Source organism: Acromyrmex echinatior, chromosome 2, assembly GCF_024713525.1.
Source record: "Acromyrmex echinatior isolate Ae372 chromosome 2, ASM2471352v2, whole genome shotgun sequence".
In the NCBI taxonomy this organism is placed as follows: domain Eukaryota; kingdom Metazoa; phylum Arthropoda; class Insecta; order Hymenoptera; family Formicidae; genus Acromyrmex; species Acromyrmex echinatior.
This window is the reverse complement of record NC_141853.1, coordinates 20417065-20444349: the sequence shown is the minus strand read 5'-3', so window position 1 is coordinate 20444349 and position 27285 is coordinate 20417065. Positions and strand designations below refer to the sequence as shown.

General features: G+C 34.1%; 5 protein-coding genes across 9 annotated transcripts in view; 3 read left to right on the top strand and 2 right to left on the bottom strand.

Annotated features, from left to right (window-relative positions):
• The first annotated feature begins 123 nt into the window (after nt 1–123).
• On the top strand, nt 124–1188 carry vito (nucleolar protein viriato). The gene is made up of 3 exons (XM_011052018.2): nt 124–362; nt 443–548; nt 624–1188. Exons 1-3 carry the CDS (start codon nt 259–261, stop codon nt 1119–1121), a joined length of 708 nt encoding a protein of 235 aa, XP_011050320.1. The 5' UTR covers nt 124–258; the 3' UTR covers nt 1122–1188.
• On the bottom strand, nt 868–5058 carry Nthl1 (Nth-like DNA glycosylase 1). The gene is made up of 3 exons (XM_011052019.2): nt 4931–5058; nt 1846–2507; nt 868–1603 (listed from the first exon to the last, which is right to left on the bottom strand). Exons 2-3 carry the CDS (start codon nt 2464–2466, stop codon nt 1199–1201), a joined length of 1026 nt encoding a protein of 341 aa, XP_011050321.1. The 5' UTR covers nt 2467–2507; nt 4931–5058; the 3' UTR covers nt 868–1198.
• Nucleotides 2501–3875, top strand: LOC105143598 (uncharacterized). Its single transcript, XM_011052021.2, has 2 exons — nt 2501–2950; nt 3025–3875. The coding sequence occupies exon 2, from the start codon at nt 3049–3051 to the stop codon at nt 3781–3783; it is 735 nt and encodes a 244-aa protein (XP_011050323.1). The 5' UTR covers nt 2501–2950; nt 3025–3048; the 3' UTR covers nt 3784–3875.
• On the top strand, nt 5013–7734 carry vnc (GNAT family N-acetyltransferase vnc). Of its 4 annotated transcripts, XM_087402768.1 has the most exons (3): nt 5013–5150; nt 6651–6861; nt 6993–7734. In XM_087402768.1, the coding sequence occupies exon 3, from the start codon at nt 7049–7051 to the stop codon at nt 7514–7516; it is 468 nt and encodes a 155-aa protein (XP_087258894.1). In that variant the 5' UTR covers nt 5013–5150; nt 6651–6861; nt 6993–7048; the 3' UTR covers nt 7517–7734. The 4 variants fall into 4 exon arrangements, with proteins under 4 accessions (XP_087258894.1, XP_087258892.1, XP_087258893.1 ...); XM_087402766.1 differs by having other exon boundaries at nt 6651–7734; XM_087402767.1 differs by lacking the exon at nt 5013–5150 and adding an exon at nt 5261–5432 and having other exon boundaries at nt 6651–7734.
• Nucleotides 7658–27285, bottom strand: part of p130CAS (Serine_rich_CAS and FAT-like_CAS_C domain-containing protein p130CAS) — a 241731-nt gene continuing 222103 nt past the window's right edge. For both annotated transcript variants that reach the window (XM_087402755.1, XM_011051999.2), the window contains 6 exons: nt 16974–17103; nt 16090–16396; nt 15376–15722; nt 14782–15074; nt 13932–14288; nt 7658–11631 (listed from right to left, as the gene is read on the bottom strand). In XM_087402755.1, coding sequence (XP_087258881.1) covers nt 11344–11631; nt 13932–14288; nt 14782–15074; nt 15376–15722; nt 16090–16396; nt 16974–17103 — 1722 coding nt within the window. In that variant the 3' untranslated portion in view covers nt 7658–11343. The remainder of the gene's footprint in view (nt 11632–13931; nt 14289–14781; nt 15075–15375; nt 15723–16089; nt 16397–16973; nt 17104–27285) is intronic.

Here is a 27285-nt window from a genome sequence, read left to right as displayed (position 1 = left end):
TGAAGCCTAATTCAAATAACCGCGACAACATGGCAGCATATGGTGTCACGTTCTCATTTGCTGTTAGAAATGTATGCGCAAGAGCACATTCGAGTTCCTTCCACCATTGTACCTTGCGGCTTTCGTGTCACATTCACACTTGTTTGTACTCGCAGTTCGTGATCGTATGATCAACACGTTTTTTTTCGATATAACCAATCTCTAGTAGTTTAGTGTGCGACATAATCTATCGTAAATATAATTATCGTAATATAAATTATGTTTAAAAATTCTCAACCACAATTACTTAATGTAAATAGAAAACCCAGCCAACCGAAAAGACGAAAAAAGATCACGCTTGTCTTCGATGAGGAGAAACGACGGTAATTACAAAATCACATGTAGTTGACATGTACTTACATATAGTTGATATAAATTAATTTATATTTACCCTAAAATATAGAGAATTTTTAGGAGGCTTTCGTAAGAGAAAGCTAGAACGAAAAAGGAAGGCTCAGGAACAGTTACAGCAACAATTGAAAGAGGAACGAAAGAAAATTAAACAAGAAGTGAGTCATATATTACTTTAAAGTAAAATAAGGTATTTCTTGAAGAAATGAAGAAAGCATGATATTTCTTTTTAGGCGCGAGAACGTTATAAGAAATCATTATCAAATCAAGTTGTCCCAGAGCTGCAAGAATTGTTATCTCAACAAGAATTTGATCTAGGTAGTCATACAGTTAGTATTTTAGAATTGAATGTTGCAGACCTTGAAGAAGGAAAAAAATGGATAGGTGAAAACAAAATTATAGAAGAAAAAGAAGAGCTGGAAAATGATAAAAGTAACAAAAGTTGTAATGACGACAATGGTGATGAGATTGTGGGAATGTCGTTGCAAGAGAAATGTAAGAATCAAATGCAGCCAAAATCTAAATCCAACGGTCGTGAGATAAAATCTGCAAAAGAATTAAAACAAGAAATAAAGAAAGCAGCACTAAAACGCGTAAAAAAAAGTAAGGCATTTCAACAAAAACAGAGACTAGAACAACAAAAAAACAAAAAACAAAATAAACAAAAATTGAAAGCACAGGGGCTAATGCACAAACATGGCAAGAGGAGTAAAAATAAATCTAGGCGCTAGGAAATTTGATAAATTTACTGCACAAATTTGAAATAAATATATTTTGTAAAAAGTATTACATTATAAATATGCATTTATCACTTCTTTGTTTTTCCACCTTTTGAAGCAAATGGACAAATATTCTTATTGAGACATTCTGAACATTTAGGAAATCGAGGTAGACAAGTTTCTTGACCGAATCCTACGAGGAGATGATTTACTTCGCTCCACAAAGGCTTAGGAAGCCAATCCTCCAACTCATTTCTCGTCTGCTCCGGTGTTTTAGTCAATTTTTTCACCCATCCTAATCTGTTGGCTATTCTGTGAACATGTGTATCCACCCCGATACCAGATACTTCTCCCCAGGCAGTTCGCATGCATAGGTGAGCCATTTTAGGACCTACTCCTGGCAACTCGCACAACTCTTTTACTGTTTTTGGTATGTCACCTCCATATTTATCTAGAAGGATCACTGACGTCTTTTTTATATATTCTACCTTTTTCTAAAAAAAAAAAAGAAAGATATTTTTAATATTATAAAAAATCATTAACTGCGTAAATTTAATAGGAAATTCATAAAAAAAATATGTATAATTACAAATAACTTAATAGTTTAATGTATAAACAAAAATTAAAAATTACTAAAAAGAAAATAAATTCTTAAATGGATAATAAATGAATTTATAAACATGAGAAGTTTAAGATAAGAAAAATATCTTGTAAATAAATAAGTATTGATCTTTACTTTCCAAAATCCCACTGGATATATAAGTTTGCCTAGAACATCATCAGGGGTAGCTGCTATAATATTTGGTTTACAACCATAAGTATTCAGACGCTGCATAGCAGCATGGGTGACTTGGTCCTTTGTTTGACTACTCAGCATCAGAGCTACTAGCGATTGATATCTAGATACTACAGGACTGGCATCAGGATCTGTACACTTGTGACAGCCCATTGTGTCAACTGGAGCTGTCTCACTCTTTCTCATTTCTTTAATATTTTCAAGAATAATTTCCCAATCCGGTGGCATCCACTGTTTCTTATCTTTAACGTTCTTTGGGTTCAATTTGAGTTCCACATTCTCGTTCTTTATCTCACATTCTTCAGTCTTGATATCTTGTATACCTGTCGACAGTTCTACATCTTCACTTTTTATTAGTGTCTCTTTGACATCCGTTTCGTTCTCTATTTCATGCTTGATTTTAATCGGTATATGTTTCTTTGTGCTGGTCCTCGCCAATCTTTTCTCTTCGTCACCAAAGTAGGATGACGTTTTCTCCGAGGAGTCTGCGTTAACGAGAGTTTTGCCCGAACGTAAAGTTCTTGATGCTGAGAGACCAGCCAGCTTCAACCGTTTACTCATTTTGTCAAACGAAACACGTTACGGTGTCAACGCATTGATTCCTGCGAGTAACAAGCAAAATATTTGTACCTGAATTACGCAGTACGCCATTCGAAATTGGCATAACCGTTCCCGCTCGTACAGCTCATATAATTGGATAGTTAAAGCTAAGGTTAAGTTACAATGAAAACATCTTATAATTTTCTGCACTATTCTGCACTTGAAATGAGATAGACATACTATAGACATTAGAAAGAAAAAGAGAGAGGATTAAAAGTGCGAAGCGAATGATGGAATGGATCAGAATGGATGAAGGAAGTTATTTCACGTTCTTTCTATTGCAGAATTAAAGTATATCCTGCTTATTGTATTTACTTGCAACTAACGAAAATCGATTCATCACGAAACATTTCTGCAATATTGTAGAAATCACTGATATCACTGTTGCGAAATAAAACGTCAACATAACCAAACAAAAGCGAACTAATTTAACATCAACTTCGAGGTTTGTAATATTTAATGTATATTGAATTCATCATTTAAAAAAACATGATAAATTTGTAAAATGAATAATTGTAGCCAAGAAGCCTCACTGTTTTTGAAATGCATACCTCAAATAATTTTACTCTACGCGGTGGTGACGCAGCATTCGCCAACAGGCAGCAGGCATTATTCGATCAACTCTTGATTGCGGAAAGTAATTGCAATAAACATGACAAACCGGAGAATATGGAGACGGACAATATGGAGATGGTCGAACGAAGGAAAAGGCCAGCCCCAAGTGACGACCGGAAGCAGAAGAGAGAAACAAAGAGATTTAGCGGTAAAGAGAGTATCTTTAAGCGTCCAGAAGGTCCGGCGCCACGCAAAAATTTCAGAAATATTCCGGACTATCACAGAAATCCGCACAAGTGGGTCAAGTATTCTCTGGATGTATCCAGTGAAGACATGACGGAACACAGTAACACACAGGCTGCTATGTCATTTCTGCGAGAATTGAAAGCTCGTAGGAAGAAAGAGGAAGACGTCCCTCTCGAAGGGGAGGAGATGGACGTTGAGACTTGCGAATCAAATTCTACAGAGACACGATTTAAGAAAAGATCATCGTCGTCGCAAATCACATTTAAAAAGCCACGAACGAGAGAGACAATGGAAAATATTGCAGAGCCAGATGACAAACCTATATTCAGAAGTAGCAAGATCATTTTGCCAGAATACGTGATCGGGCAGAAACCAAAGAGGACATGTAAACAGAATCGACCAGTGATTAAAGTCGATCGCTCGAAAGAACTTAGACTAGATCATTTACAAGAACCAGATGAAGAGGAAGATGATTGAAACGAATGTACAGTGCATAAAATTGTATAAATGCAAATATAGAGAGATTGTAATTGTCGATATTTGCTTGAAAATAAAACAATTCACGAACATTTATACAGGTCCTCATACTAATACATATAATATGTACTAATTACATAGAAAATTAGATTCCGGTGAAATTAATTAATCTTTACATATATATATAATTTATAACATGATGAAAACACAAGACTCAATAATAGTTTTTGAGATGTATTAAGGGTGCAAAACTCTCTAAGAGAACCTTTTATATATAATAACTTAAACTATTCATTATTGAGTCTAGTGTTTATAGGGCTAATCTTTTTAGCTAAATTTTTTACATAATTTATCCTTTCTCTTTTTTTATATTGGAGAGAAGAAAGAGAAAAGGGATAAACTGTGCAAGTTTAGCTAAAAAGAACAGATTAATGTTCATTTCTAACAATGTAGATTAACTTTAATCTCGGTTCAACTTAATTTTTTTTTAATTCTTAAAACTAGAAAAAGATAACAGATGAGTTGAACCGAAATTAACATTAATCTATATTGGCGGAAATAGTGATATCTTTTGTCCATATAGTCTGCATTATATATAAGAATTAATTCAATTGATCAGGATTCAATTTTTCATATAATTAATACGAGGTCCTTTATAAACATGTATAAACATTCGTTGAAAGCAGTACATGTTAATATCATATCCATACAATATGTAATATAAAAGTAAAAATAAAAATATATATATAAAATATATATATATATATACTGCATGTAAGTAAACAATAAAATTCCCTCAATAAGATGGAGATCAATAAGATAATTATATTATATATATATATACACACACACACACACATACATATATATATATATAATTAAAAAAGCGTGTAACTATCTTAAATTTTATTTTTAAGATACCTAAGATATCTAACTTATCTAGACTCTATGTAATATAAAAAAAAAAGAATAAATATAATTAACAAATATTGTTTTGTGATACAATGTTTTTTATCATTTCTTATCATTCTCATTAAAATATAAAAGATTAAATAATTTCTACATTAAATATAAGTGAGATTGCTTTCTATGTTACACATGTTCTATTGTGAGTGCAAAAAGTGTAACAATCTTGTGTTCTACGTACACTAAGCAGTTGCAAAATAAACTACTCCAACGCCAACCCAACTTGCTCCAACTCCGAAATCAGAATGGATGTCATGTAACGTTAGGTTAGATGCATTCGCTTGTCCGCGGGGTTCGCGGGATTGTTCGTCGGTAAGACTGATAGAAATCGTAGAAAGAATTGAGAAGCTCACGGAGATGATGTTAGCCAAGACGTCTACCTAAGCTGCATCGAGACCTCGGTAAGTGCCGTTGAGATCGCATGGTGATCGTCCGGACGGCGCGGTATATTTTCGCCGGTGAGGAGGGGATGGGAGCCATAACCTGTACGCGTACCTGCGATTTCGATTTTCAAAATGGCGTGCCAAGTGTGAGAGACAAGGCATGGACTCGCCGTCGTCGTCGCGACATCCTGTTATCCTGTTGTTGATTGTTGAGTCGCGAGCACGCGTACGGTGCCGCTCGCATCAAGTTGCCCTCGTGGAGGAGTAATTATGTCATCGCTCGCGCGCACGGCGTAGGACGTAGGAAAATCTTCCACACATTTTTCTTTTTCTTCTTTTTTCCCTTTTCGTTTTCGCTTCTTGATGGAAATCCCGATGGAAATCTCGATGGAAATCTTCTTAACGGCGTTTTCCGTGATATTCAGTTTATTAATAGTGTTCCTCCTTGTTGTGATAGGTAAGCACTCGTATCAGAGCGCTGATACCTTGATCATGACGTTTTAATTTTGATAAATACGTCATCATCGAGAAAAAAACATGCGGACTCGATAGCATGAGTTTCTCGTTTTTTTTTGTGCTCAGTACGGATTTGCATATTAGTACTGTAAATACGATCATGTATAGATACCGAATTGTGTTCTAGTATTTTCTAAATTTAGTGTGATACTCATATAGAGCTCACATTTTGTATATAACGCTATTAGTGATAAGCATATTGTTTTGCATTATGTCATGCTTTACATACACATTTACATTGGACAGTAAAGAGCTTGCTATGATATATTTAAGCACTACATTATAGAATTTTACATATATGTAATAAATTTTATTGATTATAATTCTGACTAAGAATCTGACATACATGATTAATGTATGATGTGCTTCCATTATTAAGATATTAAATTGAACAAAAGATAAGAATGTACTCCAAATAATTTATAGCGAATTTGGTCACTTGCATTACACTAGATTAATGCATTCTAAAAGTGCTATACATGAAATTAGAAAAGTTAAATGCAAAGTTAAATACACAAATATAAATATTTTAAATTGATATTTTAACATTAACAATATTCAACAGATTATTTATGTATTATTTCATTGTTAGATATTGTTAATTATATTGTGCTACTGCATTTAGATACTTTATATAAAGCAGTTTTAATATGCACTAATTTATTATAGTGCTAGTGACTGAATCATTAATCTGAATTATAAAATACTGAATTATAATATATTTTAAGTATTAAATTATAGAATTTTATATGTATATATATATATATGTGTGTGTGTGTGTGTATAAAATTTATAATTTAAGTTAAGAATTTGAAATAAATGATTAAAATAGCTTAAAGTGCTTATATTATTAAGATTAACTTGAATAAGAGATAAATATAGGTATATTTCAAGTTCTTAATCTATTAAAAAATTTATTCAACATAACAGCATGTTTCATTATTATTATTTTGTTTTTATATAATTGCACATATAATATTTATACTATGATTTCTTTTTCAGGTTGGTATTTAGTTTGGACGTTCTTCCTATCACGGTTTCGCTTTGTGAGAGAGTTAACGGGAAATGGAATGAGTGAATCGTCGTCGGTTAATGATTTGAAGAATGGTCGTGCACGCATAAAGAAACTTCGTCGTGACTAAATATTGGACAATATATTGAAGCTATCGTTTATGATATAATTGATAATACCAACGCAACGGTTTTGTATAAAGTAAAATTAATCTTGGATACCTCGTGACAGAATATATATATATATATATATACACACACACATATATATATATATATATATATATATATATTCAACTAAAATGTCTGTAAATATACGTTGTGCTACTACAGAAGACCTCCTGAATATACAGCATTGCAATTTGCAATGCTTACCTGAGAATTATCAGATGAAATATTATTTATATCATGCTCTGTCTTGGCCGCAACTGAGTTATGTAGCAGAGGATGAGAAAGCAAGAATAGTGGGATATGTACTTGCCAAGATGGAAGAAGACTGTGAGGACAATCCCCACGGGCATATTACCAGTCTCGCTGTAAAGCGTTCCCACAGAAGATTAGGTATCGCGCAAAAGTTGATGAATCAAGCCTCTCGGGCGATGGTAGAGTGCTTCGGAGCAAAATACGTTTCATTGCATGTGCGCAGAAGTAATCGTGCGGCTCTCAATTTATATACAAGCAGCTTGCAGTTCGAAGTATCGGAAGTAGAGCCAAAATATTATGCGGATGGCGAAGATGCTTATGCTATGAAACGAGATCTCACCAGCTTCCATCATGAGAAGGCTCTTAGAGATAGAGCGCACAAGGAAGGAAATGTTCATACGCATTTAGGTAGATGCTGTGGCGATCATTCTTAGTCCATTCATCACAGCTACTGACGAAACCGAATTGATTCATCAAAGTTTGACCTGGTACATTAGTAAAAATATTTTATATGCGATTGGAGGATGAAAGTTGTTAAAGTTTGCACGTTGGAGTAAGGTTGGACTTTGAGGCTGTTTTTCAGTTTACGCAATGCGCAATGTAATTAAGACTTATAAAAAATATAAGAAATAAAGGATTCTGGGCAATTTAATTTAATCTTGATTTTTTTCATTATAACTTTATTGAATGACTGAAACTGTAATTCACATGTAACGCGCCATTATGCAAAATTAATTGTTCAGGGCGTTGTCAAGCGTGTTGTTAAAAAGTATGGTAGAAAAAAATAATATTTTACAGCACTGAAATGGGTTCAATTTATACAGTTCCTACTTACACTTTAAAATTGGATCTATATTTATCTCAATATTTTCTTTTTCAAATACTTTGTCATTTTCAATGTATTTTGGCTTAAAAATTATTTTTGACATTGCACGATATTCAAATAAGTTTACTCCACTAATGCATCTCGGATGTACCATTATGCTTGTGTATACATACTCCATTTCTGTAATAGGAATAATTATATTATGTATATATATATATATATATATAATATGTATAAATATATCTATGTACAAATAAAATGTCCTTAAAGTAACATAATTATTCAGTTTGTAATATATCTCAAGTTTATAAACAGTACAAAGGAATCTAATGATAAAACGCATGATTTGTCAATTTTACGTGATTGTATCGAAAACATGATTAAAGCGTTATCAAGAGATAAACAATTTTTGTGCAGTTGACATTTCTCAAAGACATCACGCGTGCTACATCAAGAGATTTCATTTATAACTTCTTCTCTGATATTGAAATAGCTGCCCTCGGATAAATAGCTCGTAAGTGTACAGTAATACCGTTACATATATATTTACGAGTGACCGCGAGGATGATACACAATTATCGCGAAAAGATCATCCAGGTACAAAAGGGAAATTAAGGAAATGACGAGTTGTTGTTCGCAGTAATGTCTATAACATCGTTCGCGCGCGCGCGCGCGAGTGTGTCAGGGTTTTACAATAAAAAAAGAAATCATTCCACTTAAATGTTATAACATAACATTTCTGAATACGGTGATTCATACGCGGATAAGCACCTATCGATTCGACTATTATATAAACTCCTAAATAATATACAAGTTATTTCTATCTATCTATCTATCTATCTATCTATCTATATATATATATATATATATATATATATATACATATATATATATATATATATATATATATATATAACTGCCTGACATATGTATTATATTACAAAAACACTTCCTCAATAAATTATAATACAAGTCTCATAAATGAAGTTCGTATATAAACGCTTCTCCATGCACGATATGCTTGAATATCTAGTCTCTAAAAAAATAAAATGTAAGATAAATGTCATAAATTGTCCTGAAAGGATCGTTTCAGGATATTCTTTAAACATTTGCATCGTTATACACAATAAATCACATTAATCAATCAAAATAAGATAAAAAAGAATTCAAAGGAGAGAAACCTTCAGATAAATGGGAGAATTCTTATAAATGCTCGTTATCGTTAAAGCTGCAACAAAACAAGTTACATTTTAATACACGGTTAGTAACATGCGTAATCGCATTCACAATCACAATTATATCTCCATTATTTAAACGAGGCGCGGTAAAACTCTAATAGATACAAAGTTGGATGGTTTCGCATGCGTTGAGCGAATACTAACAGTTGATGAGCTATTTTTAAGTACACTTTCGCACGTGGAGAATGCTATTAGAACAAGTGCGCCGCAAATTAGCAGTTGGATCGTATACATACTTTTGGCTTCAACAAACGTGAACTTAAAGATAATCCAGCTGATCTTTTCAGATTTTAACGTATTGTTTGGTTTAGCCGCGGTTTAACTTTAGTCCTTGGATCCATTTTAATGTAAAAAACAGAGAGAGTTTCAATGATTAGATAATTAAAATTTCATAATTGATCCACTTGAAAGTTATGGAAATGCAAAAAAAATAATCTAGGAGATAAAACGAAAATTCTGAATGCGATATTCTTTAAACATTTGCATTGTCAATCTGTCACAGGACCTGCTATAGATCTAATAAAAACATCCGTTCGTTCGCTTTATCAAAAAGGCGTTATTGGTCTCGTTGTGCAAAAAGATTCGCGAGTTGCCGCGTAGTTGCCGTGGAAATTTTTGCGCGTTAACAAATTCGATCCGCCGCTGATTGCGGTTCACAATGTGCGCACGTGACTAATTCATTGTTATGGAAGAGCCTGGTAAAAAGGCCTGGGCATCCGAAAAAGTCGTAACCCGGCGGTAAAAGCTTTGTATAAAATTCGTTAAAAATTGTCTTCCAAAAAAACTGTATTCCGCAATAAGTAATAATTTGCCTTCACGGGATGTCCCAAAAAGGTACTGCAGAGAAATCTGCGTTGAATTTTCTTGATGTCAATTTTTTGATATACGATCGAATTATAAAAACAGAAACACGATTGTTCCTTAATTCGACATTGGTATTCATATCGGTCTTTTGCCTTGTAAGTAAAAGCAGCGATAATTCTTCATTACAGGCGAACGCTTCAAACCCGTCAATGAAATTGCTAGTCGTTGATTTCAGCAATATCAGTTAATTGTAATTGCAATTTAAGTTATTCCTTTTTATTTTAATTTTTTTCAAAAGAACAGGAATTCGCGAAAGTAAAATTACGGGTAACTAATATCGGTGAAACCGGTTCTTTAAAAGAGAGATATGAATACAAGCTGTCTATTCGCGTAATATTCTATTGTATACATATACATCTATAAAACTACTAACACGTTTTAGCTACATACGTCGTGGGCGTATATTCGAAATGGACTTTACGATGTGGCAAAACAACAGTGTTTACCAAATCGCAAATTCGCGAAAGCCATTTCGGAAATGCTTTACTCAAATCAGAAAGCTATTGGCCTCGTTATACTCCGTTTCACATTGCACGTCTACCTGAACGTCTAATTAAACGGCTACATATATTTCCTATGAAAGATTACAATGCTTATATTATTTTCGAGTACATTACAAAGACACTCGTTCCAGGGTTGTGGTTTTCTTCGTTTCTTACGATCTATATACCGGAGCTTTGGCAGTAGCAGGTTCCTATTTTAGGCCACGGATTTTCTTTATAATGAAATAGGATAATAGCTGCACGACACGCACTAAAGTGTGCGAATATCCGGACATGTTTTTTTACTTTCGTGAAGCGTATATGGATCATGTTTGATTATTTCGCCATTTAATATCGAAAGTACTGTTGGGATTCTAAGTGTTCTTTTTGCACTAGTGCTCGTTTAAAAAAAAATAACAGGCTTATTCAGTACTATTGTATTTCTACTCGTAAGTGGCTGAATTTCAAAAGTCAGCCACCAATAATGCTCTCAGATAACGCTTGAAAGATCACATCCATGAGAAATTCCTGAGATACTTTTGATCCACTTTTGTATAAGAAAGAATGTTCTATTTAATCAACGTGCTGAAGATTCGTAGCAACATTCGTTTAAAATTCTCGACGAAGAAAGAAAAAAAATACAACGAATAGAGATTGACATGATCCCTCAAACGTTATCTTCAAATTATCAACGCGATTGATATATCAATTCTAATCGCGAGATAAATTCAAAAACGCGTTACGCGTTTAAATCTTTCGCAGTCTCAAAGTTTCTCCGTTAATGAGGGAGAATCTACCGCGTCTCAATTGAAGGAACTTGTGGTTTCGCGACCGCATCGTGACAATTCTTCTCAGGGTTGTTGAGCAGCGTGCATCATAGCGACCTTGAGATCCTTGGCCAGGTGCGAAATGTCGACGACGCTGTCGACCATTTCCTGGACCGCAGTAACACTCGGGAAGAATTGAGCGGCTTGCTTCGTTTTTTGCACCGTCTGCCCAAGCGCCTCATTCAGAGCGTTCGCGCATTGTAGCACGCGCGTTCGCACATCGTTGCGTGTCACATTTCGGTGCACCGTGTCGCCAATATGCACTAGTCGGTGCGCACTCAGCACGACGAACTTGCCGTGAGCTAGGAAAACCTATAAAATTTCATTGCATGTTTCAAACAAATCCTTCCTATTTTAGTTTATCTTGACAGTAAACAAAAAAGATTATAAATTATTTAAAGAATGAATGATTTGAATAAATAATTATTTGAATATGATGAATAGGTATTTAAATTTGTGCGGATGAAATATTGATGGAAGATTTATAAAAATCATCAAGATGCTTGATAATACTTGAACAAAAAATTATCAATAAAAAATATTCTAAGGTTTCAAATATTATTTTCTAAAATATCTAATTAGTAATAAGGCTCATAAATTTTATAAAACAAAGAAAAAAGAGGGCTATGAGCCAAAAATTATTATATAAAATAAACATGATAATACAGAATGTAAAAAAATAAAAGAAACAGAAATGTTTTAAGTTAAAGATTTAATATAGAAAGCTAGCAGACGTTTCGATCGCGATCGGATCATTTTCAAAAACATACATAATAGTTACAGTCGGAAAAGAAAACAAAAAATATAATAAATTATTAAAAATATAAAATATAATAAATGTAATAAATTATATTAATAATTATATTATATTTATAATATATAACGGAAAAAGAACGTATATAATAAAAACTACTTACAGTCAATCATTAAAATGCTCATAATGTCAATTTTAGTAAACCGAATTAAAGTCTTTGATTAAAAGTGAACGGAGAACGGAAATATGAGTCTGATCCTGTAGAAAAATATAATATAAGTGAAACTATAGCGCAAGATTGAAATAATACGACATAAATGTAAATTATAATACCTGTATAACGGATTTATAGCGCTAGGTAACAATACTAAAAAAAGAAAAAAGAAGAGAAAAAAGCACAGATCAATCATTAAAGATTAACAAAACAATGTAATATATAAGATAATACATAGCAAAATTAATGAACGTTAAGATTGCAAAAAGTATATCAATATATTAACTGAACTTTATAAAATAGTAACAGCTAAAAATAATATGTATGATATCTTTAATATAACATACCTTGAGTAAAAAATTAAAAGAGTTTCGGGTGCAAATAGTACGTTAAAAATAGAAACAATGCGAAAAGAAATGAAACAAAATCTTGTCTCCTCGGTGTTCTGAGACATAATGGAATCACAAAATTGATATTCAGAGAAGAAAGGGAAATGATAGTGGGAAAGTAGTGGAAAGAGGGAATAGAAATGTAGATGAAGGACGTGGAAGGAATAAGACTAGAAGAAATTAAGAAGGAGAGAAAGATTGAATAATAGGATAGATAAGATTCAGGCAAAAATTTTGTGTCTATTTAAGCCTTGTTTTTATCTTTTTATGTGTACCATTTTAGATATCAATCTCTTATTATATGAAGATTCACTGTCTAATATTTTAACTTCATTCCATTTGAAATTGTGATTGAGATTTTTATTACGGTGATTAGAAATTATTTTATAAATATATTGTTTATTGATTTTATATAATATATATGTTATGTATATATATATGTATTAGGTGTTGGAATTAATTCGTAGCGTTTTTTAATGAAAGAATGTTATTTATTTCACATGAGCATTAAAAAATACATTAATGAAAGTACTTTCCATCACTTGTAAAACGCTACGAATTAATTCCAACACCTAATATATATATATGTTATGTGTTAATATATATGTAATATATATTTTATATAATAATTTTTGGCTCGTAGCCCTCTTTTTTCTTTGTTTTATATTATTTTTTAATTTTATTGTTTCATTTCTGATTTTACAATGTATACTTTACTAACTACTTATCTTTAACGGCGATGCCGGTTGCATGCAATGCACTTGTGAAGGAAAAGAGGTCATTGTGAAAAAGTAATGGAAACATGCAGTTGACGTGAGCTAACTTAAGGCACCCTGTCACACAATAGTGCACTGCCGATATCTACAAGTCTATCATTCTTATCGAGACTGACCTATATGCACATATACTTAAGTTTCGTAATAAAAAAGCACAACGCTCAAGCCAAATGAAATGGAAGAAAATGTTTATGGAACTTTTGCAATAGATCTTAATCTCAACTTTTCTTATTGAATAAAGACAATAATGACATTAAGTGTTGTTTCATCGATTAACAAACGTCTCAATGTATGAAATAATTTCTGAGAAAAGTATCTTCGAATAGAAAAACAACCGTAAAAAATTCATATCTTAATTTTTATCGCGACGAAAATGACACCGATTGTTATTTCAACTAATGCTCGAGGTCTACGTGGTTCGCATGAAGGAACGCGACGGGTGGTACTAGTATTACAAGAATTGTTACAATTCTACTCGCCTTGGGTGGTTGATTATGCTCCACCGTTTGCAGAAAGGCGTCGATGGCGTGAGTCAGGTGTGCGCCGTGCGTGATGACCTGGGCGACGTAGAAGGCCAACAATTGCTTGTCGTTGGGATCCATGGGCGTCGGGGTCGTGGGTGGCATCTGAATCGCGGCATTGTCCGCCTCGGACACCAGCAGATCGTAGTTGCTGCGGAGCTCCTGCGGCAGCGCGGCTCGCAATTCTTCTCGTTGCTTCGCTACAACTTCTCGTGAGTCAAGATTTACGTAGTCATAATCCTCTCCGGCGCCACTATTGTTGCTGCTGCCCGTGGAGATGATAGACGCTCGCTTGAAGAGCAACGTGGAATTTCCCTGCACAGATAGAATCTCTTTATCAGCAACAAAGGCTCGTTGCTCAAATATCATCAGCTTCATTCGCATAACTAATATTTAAAAAATCCAAAATTAAAAAAAAACTTTTAATAATTTAATTTAATTTTTTATTTTGAATTTAATGAAAAAATTAATTAAAATTAATTAAATTAAAAAAAAATTTTTTTAAATTAATTTTTTCATTAAATTCAAAATAAAAAATTAAATTAAATTATTAAAAGTTTTTTTTATCTTCTGTATCCATTTTAATTCTTACAAGAGAAATCGAAAATTAAAAAAAAATGGAATTCTTATTTAAATTTAAATTTTGATAAAATATATATTATTCTAAATGCGTTCGAGTCAAGTAGATATTAAATTTTAAAACTTTTTCTCTTCAGGAATATTGTTATGATTGCTCACGTTTCCGTAAAATCGGAAATTGTTATTTGTAATAAATCTATTAAATCTTACGGCTATAAAAGATACTTACTTGAATGAAACTAGCAACCTGACGAACGTCTTCCGTGAGTGCTCGAGCGCACGCGATCAGCTGATCAAGAGGATCTGATTGCACAGGCAGGAGTAGTGACGACGGAGATCCATTAGTAGGTGTCGGTGTATCACCACCGCCACGACAGAGTTTACTCGCGTCCCATTCCATCTTATCCAATTCAGTAGCAGCTTCCTGTACGAGTTTGTCAGAATCACGAAGCGCCTTCACTAGCGGCCGTAATTTCGTGGCTAGGCCCTTATCTGGCGCTTTGCCTGCATTGCCCAACGTACCTACGCGCAGAACACAATCTCTTTCAAATTTCAACAAAGCTATTCTGTGTTTCAATATTTATCGAAAGATAGGATTGTTGTATAGTGAATTTAAAGAGTTGCAAATTTAAATATAAGAATATATTAAGTCCACTCTGAACAATCTATATACAATTAGTGTCGAGATCAAAATAGAATTTTAATATTTTATTTTATTAAAATAACGAAAATAATTTTCACGATAGCTTCAATTACATTTAAGATCATCAAAATGTTAAATTAATATTAAAATTATATTAAATCAAACTCTGTATTTACTTACCTTCCGCGAATTCGGCGAGATCGTGAAGAGATGTTCTAAGCCTGAGAGCAGCTAGCCTTAGGTCCATAAGAGTGGCATCCAATCGCTGTGGTGTTCTCCAACCGGGACTCACAAAGCCCAGTAGCCTCGCTATCGCAGCGGACGCCTCGCTCTGCAACCTTTGCAAACCTTCCAGAGCGGAGTCCAACTCCAATGGAAGCTCCTTGCTAACTGGTACATCGTAAATCTGTTGCGATGGTGGCGGTGGTGTCGGGGTCTTCGGTATGGGGGTATTGTGTCGGGACGGCAATGAGGACGCTGGAAGACGCGGTCGGGGTACATCGTAATCTGGAGCGGCCAAACTCGATCTGGAATCCAGGAATCGTTATGCACGCGGGAAAACGAGAAGTAAAATTTTAGATTGGAAACTTTTCAAATTTATGGCTGATAACATTGCCAAAATCCTAATGGTGGAAGGAGAGACGCAATCTTGAATTTCAGACTCGCAATACTCTTTAAATCATCCTTTGCAGAATTCTTGAAACTCTGTTCAGTTCCTGATTTATTTCAGGCGGAGGAACTTCTAGGGCGCGTAAAGTTTCGAGATTCTTGGGATTTCTGAACCTCCAAGAACCACCAAGAACGTACATCCAATGGAGTTACCATAATGTTGTAACCGGGGAATTTCCTGAGCCCGAATAGCGTGACGTATCGTGGAAATGCGAACGGATGTACCTGTTCGATCCGCTGAGGGAGCCGTCGTTGGTGAGGCTGGAGGCCGAGCTGCTGGGTGTGAGGGGCTGCAACGGTCGCGGCACGTCGTAACAATCCAGCGGTGTAATGCCGGAACCGCCGGAGCAATTTGAGTTGGGTGTGCAGGATGTCGGCGGCCTTGGGATATCATAGCACGACGGAGCCGGACTTGGGCTGCTCGCCGGCGAGGGGATCACTGGGATCGCGCGTGGTGGTACGTCGTAACACTCGTTCACGTCGCCGCCCCCATTGTCGACAGAACTTCGCACATTGTTGCTCGTATATCGTCCTGCGCAGGTAGAAGTTAACAAGATTTAAAGGAATCCTCGGATCAACTTCTGTGTACTGAACAGGCAAGGAAGCCATTTCACATAGACGCTTATGGTATGTTATGTTATAGAAGAGATAGGCTGGCAAGCGGCGTGTGGATGATAAATGAGATAATTCCAGCATAAAATATTTATTTTTCGTATATACGTATATGATGAATTTGATTTGCTCTAAATAAGAGCGTTCCAAAATAGACATAAACACAATTATATATTTTTGTGTATATTTATAAAAATAAAGGAGAAAATTCATAATTCTGAATTCTGTATATTGAAACCTAATAATATTCAAAGTTGAAAAAATGTTGAGAATCAGAAAAAGATAAAGTTAAATCGAGATTAAATCTTTCATCGGTAGGAATTAAACCGACTCTAATTTAAAAAATAAATGACTATTAACTATTTCAGAAACTATAATAACAATAACATGAAGTTATATATAATCAATAGCTGAGTCATTGAATAAATATTAGCAGACGGTTTTCATCATCACCATTTGGCTATAGGCAGAATGTTTAGCTTGCGAATAATACGTACCCGTATTGTGCGAATGCTCATTGTTCGTCGAGTTGAGGGGTGACTCGTGTCTGGAGGGTGGCGCGGGACTTCCCCGACTTGCTGGGAGGTCGTACAGGTAGACGTCCCCACACTTCTGCGGCGTTACAACCTGCATAATCGAAAACAGCAAAGCAATTAATTTTATCCAGATTAATTACCAGAGTTCTACGTTTTGTATTTCCACCATCTGTGCCTGTTCGCAGTTGAACATTTTTCGTCGTGTTTCGCTCATTCTATTCCGCAACAATTAACTGCAAGTTTAATTTTAATCAAAATTACTCAAGCGCGTGAAAGACTAAATTAATACATCCATTCTAATAATTCTCGAAATTAAATTACGACTCTAATATGTATAAAATTAATATATCGTCATTACATTTCCGATAATTTATATACATATAGAAAAATATATATATGTATGTATTAACAAATATTAATTCGTGATGTATAGTCATATACATATACATGTATATATTAATATATAATTATACATATACTCTGTGTGTGTGTGTGTAAAATATTATATTTTATACATGTATGTGTATGAATTACAAAAATTAATACTAATATTTATTAGAAATTAATAGATATTGCTTATATATATTGTTTAACCCTACTCGCGAGGGGTTTTTGATTACAATATTACATTATATCCAATATTACATCTCAATTTTCATTACTTTTTTGTGCAACGATTTACAATTAAATAAAGGTTAATAATATTTAATATATTCTTTAGAATATTATTTCTAAAGATAAATGTAAAACCTTTTTTCCATTCTAAAACAATACGCGCTAAATATGTGTATAATAATGCGTATAAATAGCATTTATCTATTTAGCAAATTTATATTTTTTAAAACTGGGGTGAATATCTTAGACATTCATTTTTAGAAATATAAATTGCGTAATCTCTACCAATATATCACATACAATATTAAATAAATAAATTTATTTTTAAAACCACGTACTCTTTTTCGAGCCATCGCATTCTCGCTTAAGTCATTTCATTATATATGCGCCAGACATAAATGTTATCGTGGCAGCGTTAAGATTTTCTAAAACTCTTCGACAATCAACTTGGAAAAAGAGAAGAGATAATACCGGAGGCTGATTCGATAGACGCCACAGGAGCTAAATCCACGTGAACCTCGCTCGTGACGAAACTCGTAACGAAGTTATTTGCGCGAACGCCAATCAGCTCTGTTACTCTTTCCACTGTAAGCGATGTGACCTCGAGGATCTCGTTTGAGTGCAGCCCGCCGCAGCCACGGATTAATTCTACGAGATCGGTAATTGAGTTTCCTACGAGGATCGAGGAGAACTCGAGGAGGAAAAAAGGGAATTTCCCTATCGGCGAAATTGTTAAAGCGCCGTCCTTTCGATGAAAAACACGCCGCAAGGTTCACGATTTATTCTGCACAAGATAACATATTGTACGAAACGTTTGATAACAAATAATCCGATAAATGGTACGATATTTTTCGATAATAAAAACATTAAATACAGTCTCGGCCAAAGTAATATTTCTTGCAATAATAGTTCTTCGACGATTAAATTTAATTTGTCAGATTATTATTATTATTTCAGTTTGATTGTGTTGCAAGTCTGAAAGTAATTGGTGTGCAATCATATCTGAAGAGAAAGAGTAAATGTATTTTAATTATATATAAAATTGTTATTCTAATTTTGACCGTAGTTGATACTTGACGCTTCTTTTTATCAACTTATTGTTAATAGAATTATATGATTTTTAACAGTATCTAAATTTAATTGAATACTATTTTTCTTTGTAATTTAATACTGGAAAAATAAAAAATAAAAATAATATAACAAATGTATAATTACAAAAATTATATATGACATTGTAGCATTAAGAGACTTGAAATATTTTAAAATTAACATTTACATTAAAATTTTATCTTAATAAAATATTAATTTAAATGTTAATTTTAAAATAAATCATTTGATAAATAAAATTTTCTTGTCTGCTAACATTTTTGAAATCTGTTAAAATAGCTTATTAAAAATTATTAAAATAATATATTTGATTAACTTCATATTACAAATTAAACCACTGCTGGACGTAACAGCGGCGCAAGCACATTTCGAGCGTTGAACCGCTGTGCCGGGAAAATGTAATTCCGCTGATAAAACGTGAAAGCATGGAAGCCGATGCGACGGGTAAATATGGGAGAAAAAGGGGTGGTGAAGCATCTCCCTCAGAAGAGTGTAATCTCGGAGGCTCATCGGCTGGTGCTTTGCAATAATAAAAGCCCTGCAATTCTTGCGTTACGCTTAAGCGTGCTACGCTTTTGTTATTACTCTTTTCTTTTTTCTTTGCACGTCGCGGTGCACGCGAACAATAGCAGTTGAGAACTTTCCCTCTTATAGAATATCGAATCTTTTCATTTCTGTAATAAAAAATTATAAAAATTAAGATATTGAAAGATAAAAAAATGTTTAAATACATATATAAATTTTATTTTTAAATATATTATTTTTGAAAAATATCTTAATATTAAAAATATCATGTATAATATAATATAATAGTTTTGCAAAAAATGATGAAGTATTTTCTTTCATTCAAAAGAAAATTATCATACATTTCTTGTTGCTTTTGTTTCGCAAAATAATCTCAGTTACATTTTTAAAATAAGATCTGTAATATGTGCAAAGGAAAGTTAGAAATATATTACAACGAGAGAGAAACATCGGACACGCCCTACACATGAAACGGAACAGCCTCAACTACGATGTCGCTGTAACGCTCACGTGACTAACAACAATTCGCAATTCATCATCGACTTTCAGTTTTGCATTGCCGAAGTAGAACAACCTTCTACTTACGAAAATTCTTAATCGGTAAAACTCATTGCGCATTCAAGAGAACGAGAGGAGTTGCGCATGCAAGATGCGCTTCCTCAATGTGCTCTGTCCACGGAAACGCCGAAGATACGACGGGAATCTGGGTCAGTTCTTATCGGGCAGGCAGCAAGAACCCACCCACCGAATAACACGATGCCACAACCTCGATTCCGAATCAACCCTTCCCTCCCTTCCAACAAATCATTTCAACCCCATTTGATTTGCCAATCGAGCGCGCTTGCAAGAAATCCGAAATGATTTGTTTCAATACTATCGGAATGCTTGACTGCGAAGGCGAGATTGCATATAAATGTGAATGATGTAACTGTATAAAATTCTAAAATGATACGCTGATTAATTCTTATTGTATGTCATGAATATCACGCGTTGTATATAAGAAGTTAATTTCCTTTCACTAATATACGAAAGATCGTATTGTGACCTTATCTTTATTTAAAAATCAGACTTTATGAGAATAGTTATAACATAAAATCTTTCTGTATTTCTTCCAAAAAGTAGACATCGTTTAAAACTTCTGATTAATTAAATTGTTCAGAGACGTCACTTTGGAAATTTTGGAATTATTCCAAGTTGGACAATATCCGACGTAAAAGCTTTTTCATCAAGTACGAGAAAATAGTACAAGATTAAGGAAACGGAACTGAGCTTTAATTCAAAATTTCAAAGTTCAGACATACAGATAGTCCAATGGAAATCCTTCTCCCAAAAGAACAGCACTTTGCACTAATTACCCGCTGCGAACCCGAGTTCCTTCTTGCGAGTGCACACTCGTCGTGAGAAGGTGGCCGTTACCTAGAACCAGGAAATGTGCTAATTATACTATAACTCACTCTTGATTATAGCTCGCCTTCTATGCGACAAAGTTGAGATTACCCCTCATGATTTACGAGCGTTTTTAAGTCAAGATGAAGGCTACAAACATCAGTTGTTTAAACGAGACAAATAGGAAAAGTCAAAGTTAACATAAAAAATATAATTAGTTTATCCTTTTAGTTTACCAATCAAGAGAAGATCTTGAATGTTTAATGAATTGTTTAATGAATTTCCACATATCTGTAGCCATTTACAGTTATAAAATTCACATAAAGAGAATTCACATAAAGAATTAATTCAAGACATTGTATTAAAAGTGAAGATATAAGTCTGAAAAAGTCTAAAATTATAATTGCATATGTGATTCTGAAATGTTTAGATACGGAAGACTGAATAAGTCGGTCGTTAAAATAATTAGTATTAAAATGATTTGTGCTCATATTAACTTAAATTGTATATGTAATAATTTCTTCTTTGTAATATTTCTCTCACAAAAATTTAAATCTTCAAAAATCCTAATTAGGCTATAATATAAAAAAATATCAGGAATAAATACAAATTGAAAAGATACAGTAATTTTTTTGCCACAAGATGTTATGATCACATATGTACATATATACAAGTAAAATAAAATTAAGTTTGAACATAAAACAACTTTTATATTCATACCATATAAAAGAACTTTTTTAAATGAATGCAGTTTGATAAAAGTTAAAAGCTGTGAAACGTGTTTTCAAGAATAAGTACAAAGTTAAGAAAGAGTTCTTAAGTTTATACCTCGCTTTATATTTAAATGACACAGAAATCGGAACTGTATTTCTGTACACGTGATTAATAGCGGATTAATCAAAATTCCCCCATGTAAAATGAAGAGTAAAACGATAGATTGAGTTGAAAGAGTAGAACGGCCGTCGAACCGCACCGTCTGCTCGTCGTGAATTAAAGCTGCTCGCGAGTACGCTATCGCGTGTTCTTCTTTGTTATTATGAATCGAATAGTACTATCGTAGTGGCGCGTAGTAGCAGAGGGGATGAAGGTGCGGGGGAGGATGCTGGAAGGTTGAGAGCGCTCGTGTGCAACGTAAGGGTGCACTAGAACTAATAGGATGGGGTGGTGGTGATGGTGAAGAACAGTCCGGAGAGAGAGGGTATACACCCTCGGTCGATACCGGGCGTCGCGGCGCTAACTGTGAAAGGCGTATTATGGGGATGCGCGAGAGAAAGCAAGGGAGAGAGAAGAAGAGGGAGAATGAGAGACAGTGACGAATTCAGAATTTTGGAGACCCTAAGGTACAGGTAAAGATATCCAAGTTTTCATGTAATTTAAATAATTTACGAATATAATTTTCGTCGTGTTACAAAAAATATTATAAATAACTTAGGAAATAAACGAAGATCTGAGTTTACTTTTACTAATTTTAAATAAATAAAAGTTAATGAAAATTTACAAATTTTTAGGTATGTTTCAAAAATTAAAATTTATTTATAATAATTAAAAATTAATTATTATTAATATTGTAGATCTGTTAGTTGCGGATAATATAACTTTATCAATTCAAAAGTTAATTCTTTAAGATTTCATCTTAATAGATTACACATTTCGTCACATAAATGAGTGTTCACTTTTTTCTACAAATATAAAGTAAAAGTCAATAAATTTAAATTAGAAAATCATAAAATTAATTTTTATTGTAAATGCATATGAATGTAGTATATAAATTCAAATTTAGAATTGCCTTTTTAATCATTTGCTTAAAATCTATGCAATATGTTATACAATTGCAAAAAATTGATAGATATTAATTACTTGATTAAAGCTTCATTAATTATAGATCCGCTCCTGACAGAAATGAAAAGAGAATGGGAGAAAGGGAGAAATAGAAGGGAAAGGAAGGAGAAAGAGGAGGTTGGGGGAGATAGAAAGGTTTCCATGGAAACACGGAAGGAGGCTCGTCTACGGAAGCAGGACTTTCGGCTTGTCTCAGGCAGTGATAAGAATTTTTAGGCACGATTATGGGAATGATTTTTGATTTTGCATTTTGATTTTGAAAAGAACTTGCGATAAATCTCGATTGTATTTCAGATTTGAAAGAACGTGAGAAAAGACTACAATTTATATAGATACAATATTTAATGTAAATCCCAGAACATTAACTTCCCATTTATTTCTTATAAAAGAATCATTTTGAATTCACGCGAGGATCTTGCGTGAAATTCTTCGTAAAATGTTACCGCAGTATATCATCAAATCTCCCCTTGCGAGTCCTCACATTTCATGCAAACATCTAAACGTACGAACTTGCTTTACATAAATCCTGGTCCCAGCTGACATTGCATCGCGATGAATTTCGGCAACGACTGTATTTACATTAGTAAATTCACATGCAATAGCCAGTTGCACAGATCGTGTAATACACTTACAAGACGTGAGCATCGTAGTAATCCTGTTAGACTGCTGCTTATGAAGTTCTCGCATGGAACTCGCAAAACTTCGGATGCACTTCGTCAGAAACGTGGGCAGAATAATAAAATATGAAAGGAAGAAGTCCGACTAGATGTTTGAAAGCGGTGGCTATAAAACGTATAATAATGGCTGGTTTCGTCTATTATTAGTCAAACTTTAATCGTAATTTCAAGAACAATCTTTATCGCTACCTGATCGTAAATTTCTTTATTATGAGATATATTGCGAAACTAAATTTTAAGTGGTGAGCATTAAAATCTTTTCTCGTTTGCGCTATTAAATATTTACCTTTATATTTTGACAAGAAAAGAAAAATGGACACAAAAAAGTATTATTGAAGAGAAGTTATGTAATCAAAGCTATCTAGAGTTAATTCAGAACATAGATCGAGTCACGCTATCCCTAGAAAAAAACATGTTTCATTACTATATACTTGCATGTAATGAGGAAATGTAACCTTTCGCCTACACTAAAAGAAAAGATTTGCTGCAGCAAATTAGATGATAAAATATGACATAGAATTTTAATTGACTGCAGCAGCCAATTTTACATTAGCCTCTTCGCAATGTCAATATAGGATAGGCTAATGCAACCAAAAATTGACTGTTGCAACTAATAAAATGCATTAAAAATGCAATGCGATATTTAGCCAATCTTTTCTTTCAGTATATGAATCAAATAATATGATGATCTTAGATTACTCAAATGGACCACTGCTATTAATATCGACGTTTATTCACGCAGGTCATTGATTCTACGCGAAACTACCAATAAAAATATCAATAATCCCGTCTGATTAATCAAGATGAGCGAGATGAACATCCAAGAGAGATAGATAATAAATCGCACGCGATAATAGGATCTTTTACGATCCTAGTGATAGCGCGCGTATGTGTGTATGTGCGCTCATGCCGGTTTATTGCATGAGATAACATCGCTTATTGTCCCTTTAATAAACGGTCGGGATGGTCTCTCGACAATCAAGAAGAAGCGGCTACTGTTGCGGCTCCTGTCGGGTCGCAGCTTCTACTTCGATCGCCTGGAGTCACTCGAAAGCATCCTGGAAGCGAGTGATTTACGCTAGTTAATCCACGACAGCCGTACTGCGAGATGAAATTGGATTTCTCGTTTCATCCCGCGTTATAAATTCGCGAGATAATTTTGCACCGCGGTGTCGAGACCAGTTCGTTTCGAATCTAGATTGCTTTGAGGTACTCTTATCGAGACGCGCAATCTGCGTGTCATTGCGAACTAAAGTTAGGAGTAAAAGATAGCAGAATTAGTGGTTAGAAACAGAGTAATAAGATTCCGAAGATAATGTGTGTGTGTGTGTGTGTACGCGATTTTTTAAATAAAAAACAAAAAATGTAAAATATTGTATAAATGTAAATATAAAAAAATATATCTATATTTTATAAAAATCTTTTATAAAAGTGATGAACAAACCCTATATGTTAAATCCCCTTTACATTCCCTTCTCAGAATCCCTTCATATTGTCGCTAATCATGGCGTGAATAATCACCGAGCCGAGTGGAACAATAATGTCGCTGTCGGCTCGACGACGAGGACCTCCTAATGACTCGTGTAAATAGGCTTTTCCCGGTAAACGGAAGGTGGGATCACGCGAGAAACGACGTGCAACGACGATCTCTCAAGCGGCCTCCAGTCACGTGTCAACGGAAACAAACTCGCTTGTGGATGAGAGGGAAATTAAGATCAGGCAGGGAAATTGTGCGGCGAACGGAAATCTGACCGGACGCGGGGAGTTGCGAGGAAAGAGGAACTGTTTGCAGACCGTCGAGGGGAAACTGTTTCCTTCGGAAAGCTGGAAACGAATGGAGAGAACCATGGAGAGGTCGACACGAATGAAACGACGACGAGAGCTGACGCGTGACTTCGACGCGTTTTTACGGAAATTGTTGCGATACAGGAGAAAAAAATGTTTCTTCAATAACACAAGAGTTTTTGAAAGCAGAATTCTTAAAAGTGTACTTGCAGTGATTTCTTCTGTAAATTTTAAATATTAGTAGATTAAATTAATCGATTAAATTCATATATGTGCAGGATGTAGACAACGATATTGAAACTAATCAGTGGTAATATGATATGAAAATACAATATTACAACTAATAAGCTGTTATTTGACTAATCAGCTGATCAAATAACAGCTGATTAGTTGTAATATTTTCATATCATATTACTATCATATTAAAAAACTTATAAATATACAGAAACTTGATTAATTATAGAATATTAAAAATAGAACTCTCTGGCTCGATCAAATCTCTGATTGTCCATTCATACGAAGTTCCGGGTATATTCTCAATCAATTTTTATCCTTCATGACTCTTGTCTCAGATAAACAGCTGTTCTAATTGATCAATGACCCAAGTAAATGAAATTCACTATTTATCTCTATCAGTAACGCTTCTGCTTTTTAAAACAATATACAGCTACTATCGAGCGGAACAGCTTGTCGTTAGTAAGAAAGTTAATGAGAAAGAACAAATTAGGCGTGTCACGATGCGATAAAGAGCTGAGGCGTGACTTTAACGCGTTTCCCGTGGTAGCCATTACGAAAGAGGGCGAGAAGTATCGTTCGAAAGATAAGTCTTTGGTTCTAACGAGTATGCGGGGTTTTTTTTTCCAGAACTTTCTCTCACAATCAGAAAAATTTGGAGAAAGAACTTCTTTAAATATAGCTCTTCTAGGATCGGACAACTTATCCCCATGTGTTCGCGCTTTCAGAAATACGGGATAAAAAAAGTTAACGGAAATAAGCAACGTTTGCTGCTTCCTAAGCGGAATGGAGCGACGCGTGACTTCTACGCGATTTCTTGGGAGCCATTACGAAATAGAGTGAATTTTCCTAAAGTCGGATATTTGACTGAGTCTAACGCGGTATTTCTCTTCAAGAACATTTCTAGAATTTCGCGAGCAAGAATAAGGCTCGACAACGAGAACCTCCTTCATAATTTTTTCTCATCTCTTTCCTCATTTCTTTTAAGTTCATACAGAAAAAATGATTTATTTACAATTAGAACTATTTTACTTTTAAAAAACCGTTGAATTAAAATATTTTTAATGCAAAAAATTATACACTATTAAATTTGTACACACACAAAGAACAGTTTTTTTGAAATATCTAAAAATTTAGATAGATGTACATTAGGAAATAATTTTATTAGACCATCAAAATAATTATAAAAAACTTAAGCATCATGATATTGTAAAAAATCTCATTTTTAGTTAATAGATAGAGCTATTTTGATAGTTGAACAAAATTATTTTTAGATTTGTATTTATCTAAATTTTTAGATACTTCAACAAAATTGTTCTTTCTTTGTAAAAATTTGATAACTTGTACAAATTTGCTTGTATAAAAAGATACTTTAATTCAATAGTTTTTTTTTAAAGTAAAACAATTTAAATTATTCGATTTTTTTAGATAAAATAATCAACAGTGAGATCAGCGTTATGTTTATACCTCATAAATACAATATATAAGAGTCGCGGAAGTCGGAGAAAATAGTCTTAATTTGCGGTGGATGCTATAAAAATGATACCAGACCAGTCGTGTCTGCGATCAGAAATTTGCAAGCGCCAAGAACGAGTGGATAATCCCACGCGAGTTTCACAGTTCATTGATAACGATCGTTAAAGACAGGCTTAACCCACGTTCGGGCAACTCCCGTCTTAGCGGAATATATCTTCCTCGATATCCGTCGAGTAGGCCTGTCTACTGTTCCCGCTATCCTGTCACCTCCTTCTTCACGTCTCCTCCTACCTTTTCCATGCCATTTTCAGCCGGTGCAACGGCGGCGAGGTTTGTCTATACTCGCCGTCGCCAATGGCGGCCTCAAGAAGCATTCGCGCCCCGGGCGGATATCATTCTGTTCCCCCGCACTATATATCGTTATCGCGCCACCATTTGCGCTCACAAAGCGAAAGGCATGAGAAGAACGTCCTAGAGGCAGGCAGCTGCTGCGAGACGAACATTGCATCCGCCTCGTGCAGAATTATCCTTGCGATCTGAATGCAGAAGCTAAATATCTGCGTTTTTTTTTAAATCCTTCAATTACGGTCTAATAAAACAAAAGCCAGAAAGCTACACTGAAAAAAATT